This window comes from Pelmatolapia mariae, linkage group LG7 (assembly GCF_036321145.2).
Source record: "Pelmatolapia mariae isolate MD_Pm_ZW linkage group LG7, Pm_UMD_F_2, whole genome shotgun sequence".
NCBI classification, from domain to species: domain Eukaryota; kingdom Metazoa; phylum Chordata; class Actinopteri; order Cichliformes; family Cichlidae; genus Pelmatolapia; species Pelmatolapia mariae.
Genome location: NC_086233.1, coordinates 22,342,313 through 22,354,613, shown reverse-complemented (window position 1 = coordinate 22,354,613; position 12,301 = coordinate 22,342,313). Strand labels below are relative to the sequence as shown.

Here is a 12,301-nt window from a genome sequence, read left to right as displayed (position 1 = left end):
CCCTCTGTTGCTCTTGCATAGGCTTGACGAAAGCATGTAGTACACTAAACCTTTTATCGAAAACGTCTGTTTTAGGGGAGCACTGAATCTTCACTAAGCAGCCCTTATTTGACTTGCGACTTCAGGTAGAAGCAGACTTGTCCAGCAAAACTTGATTTTATGAGGCACTTTGTGTAGCTGCATATAAAATGTGCATTGGTGGTAACCTTAGTAGGGTTACTGCTGTGGGGAAAAAGAAATTATCTCACTGGTCAAAATTCTTCCAAAACACTGCCAAACAACAGTGTTACTGACTTTTAAAATACTGTCTTTGGGCTACAAGAACATATGCTATGAGGCATACATTTAAATATTTTATACAGACGTTCCATCACATGTCAAACGTGTTCTATTGGATTGAGATCTGGTGACTGTGGAGGCCAAAAGCCGGAAATATTTTACAAATCTTCTATTGTCAGTGTTAGTTAGCCAGTGTTAGTTGTAGCTTCACTTTCCTGTTCTTAGCTGACAAGTGTGGTCTTTTGCTGCTGTAGCTCATCTACTTCAAAGTTCCACGTGCTGTGCTCTCAGAAACGGTCTTCTACATCCAGTAGTTCAATCCAGTGACGATTTGAGTTATTGTTTTCTTTCTGTTGGTTTCAAGCAGCCTGGCCATTTTCCTTTGACCCCTGGCATCAACAAGGCATTTTCACTGAAGATATTTTCTCTTTTTCCGATCATTCTCTGTGAAAACTACAGATGGTTGTATGGGAAAATCCCAGTAGATCAGCAGCTTGTGAAATACTCAGACCAGCTCATCTGGCACCAAAAGCCAGGGTACGTTCAAAGTCATGTAAATCACCTCTCATCCCCATTCTGACTGAACTTCAGCAGGTTGTCTTGACCATGTCTACATGCCAAAATGCAAGATGTCTAACTCAGAAGATCTCTAGAAGATAGAAAAAAAGACCCTGTTTAAACACACACACACAGATGCAACACATGAACGACAATTACAATTTAAAGTACCTGATACCATAAATAGGAAAAACAGCATGCAAAGACATATTTGTTCTAATGCTAAAACTCTCATGCAGCTACGCGTATTGGTACAACCAAACAAAACACTGTAATTCATCTGGAACATGAAGATATCAAATCTGACACCTCCACTTTTAAATGATTACAGGATCGTTCACTTAATTAAACAGCTGCAGTTTGTGACACTTGTTTGTGATAACCTCTGGTGACTTACTACAGCTGGTGTAGTAAAGTAATCAAATCAGGTGCATACATTCAGTGGAACTACGCACCACCTTACTTCATAGCAATTTAAAACATACTCACCCATTTTATGTATTGAGTGGGAGAGTAAATATAAATAGCTCAGTCCAGGATTACACTTCACAAAGGTATGAGTCTTTGAAGATTTTCTTTTTATCTATATATTTACCTCAGTTCCCTTAAGTGGGATAAATGTGATATGAACTGTAGTGGAAAAAATTAAAAGAAAAAAAAACTTTAACAAATTGATTTGCATGCATGAAAAGTTGGTGCTGGAACCGATTCAACAAATTTAAAAAAAAATTTGCACTTTTCATGTACTAAGTTAATAAAATCCAACGTGCTCATGAAGTCTATGATTAAAATAACACTGAATTAGCAAAGTGAATAGCATTTGAATTTGGACCTCCTGTTTTGTTTCTCCTTTCTCTGAGGAGTTTGCCTATGTGGGTGTCCTCCCACAGTCCAAAGTTTAAAGTGGTTGTAGGTGTGGATATGTCTTCCTGAGCTAATCATGTGATTGACTGGCAGCCGGGTCTCCAGGGTGTACTTTGCCTTTTGCCCTCTACAAGTGACCACAGAAGAAGAACAGTGAATGAAATCAAATTATTTTTATTTACTGGAGGAGAGTCAGGTTTAGCCTCAGTTCACTTAATCTTATGAGGACATGCAAAATGTGAGCTCAAAATAAAAGGCAGGCAAAAGGGTCACACAAAATGGGTCAAAACATCTACAGATCTAATTTGCCATAGTATGACTTGGGTCTTGTTTTGTTTCTGATAAACTCTTGTTTATACATCCACTGAATATCTATTTCAAAAGTCTCCCTAAGCCAAAGGGAAAGAATAAACTATCATTTCAGCATATGCAACAAATTACTGACTCTTCCAAGAGATGACTGAGCTTGTTGATGCTGTTTGCCAGGACCACCAGCCAGGCTCATAGAGAAAACTGTGCTTGACGTGTTCATAAAATGAATGACAGTTTCACTGCTGGAAAGATATCTCATTGTGTTGAGTGATTGCACTCATTTGTACTGCCGTTAATGCTCACAGAGCCTGAGACAAAACATTATGCCTTGAGAAGGGAGTCATCGGAATACCTAAACAATTAATTCAAGTGTCAGGCTGACATAAATGAGTCAGACTGGTCTCAGATTCTTGGTAGAAAACTCATGATGCAGTGAATAGAACATCTTGTTGTAGAACATTATTTCATTCTATGAGCATGCTAAGAATCCATCATATAAATTATAATATTTTTTCTTAATACAAAAGGCTAGAGTGAAAATTTTTCATGCATCGTATAAAAATGTTGGTATTTATAGACATTCAAAGAAAAAGGCATTCATATTTCAAATATTTATCACAATATACATGTATTTACAACTTTGGAGTGCAATCATGTGAAAAAAAAGGAAACAAGTTTTCCCAGGACTCAGAGTAGTTTTTTTGAAAAACCAAGCACACCCACAAGATTCTGTAAGAACTAAAAAGGGTAGAAGCCAATTGCTACTAATCAAATAATAAAAACAGGAGTTTTGGAGGTCTGGTGGCCTGGGCTATCACAATCATCTCAGGAAGAGTCAAGAAGTCCCACAAACAAGCCAAAATACAAAAAAAAGAAAACAAGAGCTACATCTCAGACTCTACAGGCCTCAGTTAACATTGTAAAATGTTCCTGATAGAAAGGCTTAACAAGTATGGCTTGGTTGGAAGGGTCGGCACAACCTCTTCTCTACAAAAGGAATGAGATAGCACAGCTTAAGTTTGCCAAGTTTCATCAAACCACAAGACAGATGAACCCAAAGTGGAAATGTTTTGGCCATTAGGCAAAGTGCCACAAAAAATAAACAGAACATATCAGCACAAACACCTCGCACCAATTGTCAAGCACGGTGGTGGAGGGGTAATAATTTAGGCTTGTTTTGCAGTCACAGGACCTTGCAGCCATTAACTCAGTCATGAACTCTTTTAAGGTCATCTGTCTGAAGGATCAAGTTTGGCTGAATTTGGGAATTATGGGACAATGATCTCAAGAAGCTGTTGCAAAGACCCAGTCAAAGTCTAGACTTCAACCCAACAGAAATGTTGTGGCGGGATCTTAGTAGAGCTGTGAGTAAACAAATGTCCACAAACCTCAAAGAACTGAAGCAATATCAAGTATCTAATTTGACTTTCAGCAGTAAAGTATATGTGGCTTGTATGTTGAAATTATAAGGTGCCAGAACCATGTTTCAGAACTGGCTATTACTTGATTCGTCCTTCAACATAAAACATTGTCATGCACACAAAAATAAAAACATCATTGTGACTCTTAGCATGCACTGTAGTTCCAGTCAAACTCTGTCAATAGTTGCACATTTGGGATTATTATACGGTTTATTGTACTTTCTAAATGATAACGTCAACAACATGGTCTGTACTCTCCCTTCCACCACAAAAATGTAAATGAGCCTTAAAGCCTGAAATTAGTTTAGTGTAAATCAGACTAATGGCAACTTGATTTACAGTGATTATAATAATATAATTATATTTAAAAACATCATAACCCTCTCCTGGTGTACAGTCGCTGGTGAAAGAAAGTAAAACATAATTTTATTGTTATGTAAGTACTTGTTGGCAGTGCCAGATAGTTTGTAGTCAACATTCATTTTGGACGGAGGAAGGAAAACATTCTTCACCCCTAACCAGCTGAAGAAGATGCATTTTATTACGTCCTTATTAATTTGTACACATGGTTTAAAACACTAGCTGGCTTCAACGAGATCATTTATTCTTCTTGGAACTTCATTCTTTTGGTTTCAAGGTCCTTGCAACTGCCAGCACATTAAATAAATATTTTAGTTCATTAGGGACCTAAATCTGAGTTCTGGTTTCGTGAATGATGACACTGCATAAGCTCTTTTGGCTAGGAACAGTGTTTTTTTCTTTTGGTTTTTTTTTTTTGTTTTGGACTTGGTGAAATCTGGAAATGACTGTCTTAATTGTTAAGCCATTAACTTAATGTGAAATACTGTCTTTGTGTTGTTTTGGGGTTTTTTCCACAGAGCCTATTTGGATATGAAAGAGCTCAAAGAGATTTTGCAGTTGGATGGCTCAACTCACCTGAATGTTTTCTTTGCCAATTCTTCTGATGAAGATCTGGCAGGGGTTGCCACATGGCCCTGGGACAAAGAGGCCCTCACACACTTGGGTAAAAGACAAAGCGCATAAATAAATGCATGCATGCAAACTCACATGCAGTTACATAAGTACAGGCACACATCATCTTCAACTTCTTTGGCAGCCCAGATTGTTGATTTGGAGTAATTACAGTTCAAGCCCCAAGCAGTTTCTGTCTTCATCACAGCTCTAACAGGGAAGAAGGTGATAATGAAGCTGAGGAGGCCCATGAATAATGTATTGTCTGAATCATACCCCTGTGCCACAATTACTTTACACTACATTAGGAAAAGGCATTTGTGTCGTGTGTGATTGAGTGCTTCCATCTTGTATACGAGTGACTTCTTTCACTGTGTTTTTCCAGGTGGAATTGTGCTGAATCCTTCCTTCTACGGCACATTTGGTCACACTGACACAATGGTCCATGAGATTGGTCATAGCCTCGGCCTTTACCATGTGTTTCGAGGTGTGTCCGAGACTGAATCATGCAATGATGCGTGCTTGGAGACTGAGCCCTCAATGGAGACTGGGGACTTGTGTGCAGACACCAAACCCACTTCCAAATACAAAGGCTGCAGCGATCCCGAACCAGGCAATGATACTTGTGGCATCCGTCATTTCACGCATACACCGTTTAACAATTACATGAGTTATGCAGGTGAGACTGGGCCTCTGCATGTGTTGAGCTACTTACCAGAGGAAAACTTTATAGTTACCCTTTTTGTGTGTCACAGCTAATGTATAGAAATTGTCCCAGAGAACTTTTTGAGTCTGTGTGCATAGTGTGTGGAAAAAGTATTAGGGAATATCAGCATTAGCAAATCTTTCATGGCACTCATAATGTGCTAAAGAATTTTAAAAAGTTATTTAAAGGGAACATGCTCATAAATTATCTTGTAGCTTGTTAAAGTAGCTTTTATTCATAGAAAATGGACCTGGACGATGATCAATCTCAAATTGTATCCTCACACTGATTAACTACCTCTTTTTTCTGCAGACGATGCTTGTACAGACTCTTTCACAATGAACCAGGTGGCTAGGATGCACTGCTACCTGGACCTCATCTATCAGACCTGGCAGCCTGCTTCCAAACCTCCTCTGGTGCCAATGGCTCCTCAGGTGGTTGAGCAGCATCATAATTCCATCACCCTGGAATGGTTTCCACCAATTTCCGGACAGTTTTATGACAGGTGAGATGAACTATATAGGTTATAGTTCTGATACATCCATGTATTGTGATGGGAATTTAATACTAAATATCTTGTTTACACAGTTACATACTTGAAAGTCAGTCTGAATCTAAAGGGCTTAATAAGCTTAACATTGTTACAATTGTCTTGTCACTTCTTGTGTTTGTTTATTGTGTATAAATGACGTGTATTTGGTATGTATCTAAGTTGGTTGCTGTACTGCCTGTTGGTTTCCTAGAGAAGTGGGATCAGTGTGTGACAAATGCACTGAAGGGAGAGTCCTACTACAGTATGCATCAAACTCTTCTTCTCCACGACCATGTGATCCATCTGGTCACTGGTCCCCTCGAGAGGCTGAAGGTACAGTACAGTACTTTATACTTGACTTCTTTTTGACACTGAATTTTCCCAGTCTAGTCTGGCTTTTGCTGTGGAAGTGTAACACATCTTTGTTACATCAAAGAAACACATCTTTGATGTCATTCAGACATCTGTCACTTTCTTGATTTTTTGACCTCTTTCTTCTAAAAGCAATTTTTCATATAAAAACCACACCACATCCACAGTTTACAGTACCATAACACAATTTGAGGTAACTTTTTTGTTGCTTGTTTGTTTGTTTAATTTTTGTGAGTGAGTACCCCAACATGCACAAAACTTTGGTGACTGACTCAACCCTAAACTATGCAAATGACTCACTGGATTCATAACACTTGGGCCGTGGGACAACATGGAAGGATCAAGGAGGTCGTTTCCCAATGGATGGTGCTGTATGGTACCACAATTCCCATATGCAGTTTCAGGCCCAAAACCAAGGTCAAAGATCACATGTTAGCGCTAACCCTCTACTGAGAGGAGCCTTGTCTTTCCCTTTTCTAGTCTTGCCCTGGTACTGAATTGGAAGAAGAGCAATTGGACTGGGACATAAATAAGGCAGTAGAGATGAAGTATTTAAGATATAAAAATAGTTGCTGTCCCATCTGTGTACCTCTGATCCCACTGTTGTCCTGGCAGTGGCAGCATCAAACATACTTTGGATATTATGCATGCATGTAACTAAGTGCAGCTAAAAGTGCAGTAAACATTTGAAATAATATAAACACTCAGCGACCACTTTGTTAGGTGCACCTTATCAACTGCTTGTTGAAGACAGTGTAATGATTAGAGAAACTGCAAAAAAACCCAAGAGGTACATCCACACACCTCAGTTAGCATCTTAAACGTAAAACTCACAACAGCACAATTAGAAAAAGAGCAAACGAGTAAGGCTTGGTTGGAAGAACAGGCGAAAGCCTCTTCTCTCCGAAAAGAACATGGAAGCACAGCGTAGGTTTGGAAAATTGCATCGGAGTAAACTGCAAGACTCTTAGGCACAATGTCCATTGGGCAGATGAGACCAAAGTGGAGGCATTTGGCCATAAAGCAGAGCAACAAGTTTAATAAAAAACAAACATAGAATATCAGAACAAACACCTTACACCAGCTGTGAAGCATGGCGGTGTAAGGGAGATGATTTGTCCATTTTTTTTTTTCAGCCAAAGGACTTGGGGGCCTTGCAATTATTGAGTTGACCATGACCATGAAGTATTCTAGAGTCAGGCAATCTGTCTGATTGCTAAAGCTTGGCTGGAACAGGGTCATGCAACAGAACAAAGAGCAAGAACGCTGCAGCAAATGTACTACAGAACGGCTGAAAAAGAAAAGAAATCAAGATGTTGCAATGACCCACTCACAAGGGGGTTTAAACCTTTTCATGGGTGCTCAGGCACCTCTAAATTTCATCATAGCACCCCTAAAAATAACTATAGTAATAATAGTAATAATAATGTTTTTTAGTGTTATTGACATTATCTTCGAAAGTTATATTTTGCCAACTTGTCTACACAAAACAGAATAGAATAAAAACATGGCTCCTTTAGTCTGGATGTCAAAGCACTCTTGGGCAAGATACTGAACCTCGAGTTGCCTGCAATGTATCAAAGTGTGAGTGTGTGAACATTTGGTTAAAAGTGGTTGGGCACAGAAAAAAGTGTGTGTGTGTGGATAGGTGAATGATCCTAGCAAGAAAGTGCTTTAAATGCTCAAAGTAGAAAAGCGCTATGTGAGCACAGTCCATTTACCAATTTGGACTGTTTGGCTTAATTAGTTTTCGCTTAGTTAAGCGCAATTTGCAGGATCTCATTCGCTCTCATTGCAAATCTCTAAACATATTCACACTCACTAAAACACATTTCGAACAGTTATTCACTTGTGATGTATAATCCTAACTACAGGAGGCAGATGTTAAACACAACTGCAAAACAGATGTCACTTCTTAAACACAATAGCTTGTTTCTGATGTTAACCAACAAATGCCAGCACAGAGTGCGCAGCCAGCAAGAATGAGCTGATGGTTGATACCAACAATAAATCGAAACAATGTGAGGCGCAAAGGAGGAAATGGGAGATCGAGAACAACAATTTCAGATGAAAACTGGGCAATTGGGAATGACCATGTTTGTGTACATACAATGACAGCCCGAAACGTATAGTATGAGATTTACATGCCTATAATTTACTCACAAAAAATGTCTCAATTTTTAATTTTCTCTTTTTGTTATTGCTGTAGTGTTTAAGGAATGCTCTGTAGTGTTATTATTTTGACTTTTCTGTCGTCTGAAAACTTTGTGCGGTTTTGGGCACAGATAAAATTGTTTTGATGTGATTGTTTGGTTTTTGCCAGTAGAGTCAGAGGTTTTGTTAATGTTGTTTGAAAATTGGGTTTTGTGTTTACAGTTTTCAGAAAAGAGGGGATGGTTTCAAAAAAAAGGACCTTAGCAACTGGGAAAAACCATAATTACTAATAAGGTTGTGCAGAACCAGCCCAGAATCCATAACAGGGACGGGCAACCCTGCAGCTTCTGTGACCGAGATCTATTATCCAGTCATTATTAGGCCTTACAATTTAAGACGCTGGCAAGGTTTTGATTGTTTTGGACAGGTTTTCTTTGGATCTATACTTGTCTCTACTGTGCTTTATTTTAGTTTAAATTGAATATATGTTTATTTATCTCTCATATGAAGCACTATAAGCACTGTTTAATACTGAATTTGTTCAAATTCAATTTTAAATTCAATTTCACAAAAATGATGATGTGATCAAATATATAGAATTACTAGGATTTACATTTTACAACCAAAGTTTATTTAAGCAGAGTTATTTAAATATGAGCTTAACTCCTAACCTACAAAATGACAGGAATGCACATATTCATGAAATAACTATGCATAAATTATATAATCCTTCATAAAAAAAAAGGTCAATGAAATTTAGAAACTGCTGATCTACTTGGATTTTCCTGCACAGCAACTTCTAGGGTTTACACAGAATGAGCTGAAAAAATGAAAATAACCAGAGAGTAACAAAAATGGCAGAGGTCAAAGTCCTTTGAGCGGATAGGAAGGCAACAGCCCCTCAGAAAACCACTTAATACAAAGAAGGTATGCAGAAGAGCGTCTCTGGAATGCATAACATGTCAAACCTTGAAGCAGATGGGCTACAGCAGCAGAAGACCACACTAGGTGCTGTGCTTATCAGGTAAGAACGGGAAACTGAATCTACTATAGCTTGCACAGGCTCACCAAAATTGGACAACAGAAAATTGAAAAAAACATCCCCTGGTCTGATGAGTTTGAATTTCTGCTGTGATATTTGGATGTTGGCATAAACAACATGAAAGCATAGATCCATCCAGTTCAGGGTGCTACTGTTGGTGTAATGGTCTGGGAGATATTTTCTTGACACAAATTTTTTAAATCCCACAGTTCACCTAAATATTGTTGCTGACCATATCCATCCCTTTATGACCACAGTGTACCCATCCTCTGATGGTTGCTTCCAACAGGACAGTGCATAATGTCACAAAGACCAAATCATGTCAAACTGGTTTCTTGAACATCACAAGGAGTTCAGTGTACTGAAATGACCTCCACAGTCACCAGATGTCAATCCAACAGGTGCAGCAATAGGATGTGTACATCCCATGTACCTTTGTTAGGTGCATAGGGTGTACCTTATAAAGCGCCTGCTGAGTGTTTATACAGCAGACTCTTATATAAAAATAAATAAATTCAACTTTTACATTCATGTACACATCAGTGACAATAAATATAAATAATAAAGTCATACCTGCGGTAACAGTCAAACCACAACACAAGACTAGAAATGAATCCTAATCAAAGATGATTAAAATTCTGAATCATGTGTCAGTATGTGTGGATGCTGAACAGCAGCTGCTGAACCTTGCCTTTACACTGGTTATAGTGTGTGAACCAGAGGCAAGTCTGGGCTTGTCTAATATGATGTGTGTTTAAACTGTATTTTCCCTCTTGGAAAGGGTCTTTGTTTGGTTCTCTCTTAACTCTGCTCGGGCCAGCTTCTCACTGGATACACAGAATAGTGCAGCTGCTGTCCCTCTATAATGTTGCAAATGTGATCAGTAGTCACGTTCTCTCATTAGAATGCTAGACATTAAATTACTTGCTTTAAGATTATTATAGTTAGATTACTGGCAAAAATTCCTGTTTTGGAAGATGGGCGCATTGACGTGAATGCAAACATACATGGCACCTGTTCTTCAATGTCTTTCTCCTTATACTACTTGACTGGGAAACACTAGCATGGCCAGGGTGAGCCAGAATGCTTCTCATAAATCTTTACTACTCTAAGCCCTGGAGAAATTTGGCTGAAGTAAAAAAGCAATAATGGGGGAAAAAAAAAAAAAGGCAAAAACACATGGATATGGATTCCAGGAGTGGGTAAGAGAGATTGGGTGGGATCGAAACCACCCAAGATAGTTAAGAGAATTGCATGTGGTTGGTGACATGAGTGAAGGAGGACTGATTGAAAACAGTGGTGCACGATGCAAGCAAAAAGGTCCAGGATGTGTATGTTTGACAACTGTATTTTGCTTTACTTTGCAGTGTTTCACTTGCAATCTGTAGCACAAACATTATTTTCTCTAAATATCTATGGATTCAATCCTTTAAACTAAACAGCAAGCATCTGTAAAAAATCAGAGATTGCAGACACCTCACTAAAAGAGTTTTTAAAGATTTGTCTGCCTGACAGTATAAGCATAGACTGCTATTTTGCATCAGGCTCAAACAACAATACAACAACAAACAAACAAACAAAGAAAAACAGCAAGCAGAATGGTAATTAGCACTGCCACCTCACAGCAAGAAGGTCCTGGGCCTGAGTCCACCGGCCAAGTGTCGGGCCTTTCGTCATGGAGTTTGCATGATCTCCCTGTGCCCGTTTGGTGTCTCTCTGGGTACTTTGGCTTCCTCCCACACTCTATATACACGCTCATTAGGTTAATTTGAGATGCTAAATTTTAGGTGTGAATGAGAGCATGAATGGTTGTCTGTCTCTTTGTGTTAACCCTGTGACAGACTGGCGGCCTGTCCAGGACCCCTTATCCCGCCTTATGGCACCTGGGAGAGTCTCCAGCCCCTCCAACAACCCTGATTTAGATAAACGGAAGAAAACTGTTGGATGGAATAAGTGAATCTGAATTGGATGGTTTGATAAATGGATGGATTCATTGGGAATTAAAAGAGAGGAATGAAGTGAACAGAGTTGATGATATTGGTAGTCTTTCTTGACACTTTGATAGCTTCTCCACATGTAATTTATCACTTGTTGTCTTTCATTACTGCTGTCAAATTGACCCTACAGAGCACAAAACAATATATCAAAGAATGAGATTATTGTCATCCATCCTGCCAAGATCAAACACAGCGCATTGGTCATTTTGTCACAATCAAAGGACACATTTGTTGCTTCAGCTAAAAAAATCTATTTAATTCTAACACATTCACCCCAAATTTACAGTGACTTTAGTGTACAGAGAGCATAAAGTCCCTTGTAAATTTTGTAACATTTTCTTATGGTATAACTATTTGAGTTATAGTAGTTAGCTCCTTCACTGTGCACCAAAATGACATTTGTTTAAAAAATGTAACAAAAAAAAAAAGGCTTGTAAATGCTACCTGATTTGATATATATTTTCAAGACAAGAGTGCCCATTGCCTGTATAAGTGAGTCTGTGTGTCTGCAAAGTGTCTCTCTGTTTGTATGTGTCAGGGCAAAAGGATTGGAGGGGGGGTTGATGTCTGCCTTCTAAGTGAGGAAGTGTGTAGCAGTGTGACAGTGAGTCATCGATAGTGAAAGCCAGAGCCAGACACTTCTTAGAAAGCATAAAGTGTGCATGCCCGGACATATCCCTGTCTGTTTATTCATCCAGCTCTATGGACTTTTTCTGGATCGGTATGATTGTAACCAACATCTATCCTAGAGTTGTACTTCACCGATTACAGCAAGAATTAATTGTCCTGACTTGAAAAGAGCAAAATGTTTTAGCAGCAGTTTTCGCTTTGCTTAACTGGCCAGTGTCATTGCCGAGTCAGGAATTCCATTTTTGTTGACGAGGAGCCTTTAGGATGCATTTAACAGACAGTTATTAAATGAAGTTTAAATGTGGCAAAAAGAGTGTAAAACTCTTAAAATTAAGCATCAACCTCCAAACGAAGGATTTGCTTGATTAGCAGAAAGAAACAAAAAATATATTTGGTATAAATATAAATCTGTCCTCATGTCAACCAGACAACAACAAAAAAAGAAGTATTGGAGTAACACAA

The 12,301-nt window shown here is 38.7% G+C and overlaps 1 protein-coding gene across 2 annotated transcripts in view; it reads left to right on the top strand.

Annotated features, from left to right (window-relative positions):
* The window catches only part of pappaa (pregnancy-associated plasma protein A, pappalysin 1a), a 99,955-nt gene that overhangs the window by 12,150 nt on the left and 75,504 nt on the right, over positions 1-12,301 (top strand). For both annotated transcript variants that reach the window (XM_063478446.1, XM_063478445.1), the window contains exons 3-6: positions 4,313-4,458; positions 4,792-5,085; positions 5,425-5,617; positions 5,856-5,977. In XM_063478446.1, coding sequence (XP_063334516.1) covers positions 4,313-4,458; positions 4,792-5,085; positions 5,425-5,617; positions 5,856-5,977 — 755 coding nt within the window. The remainder of the gene's footprint in view (positions 1-4,312; positions 4,459-4,791; positions 5,086-5,424; positions 5,618-5,855; positions 5,978-12,301) is intronic.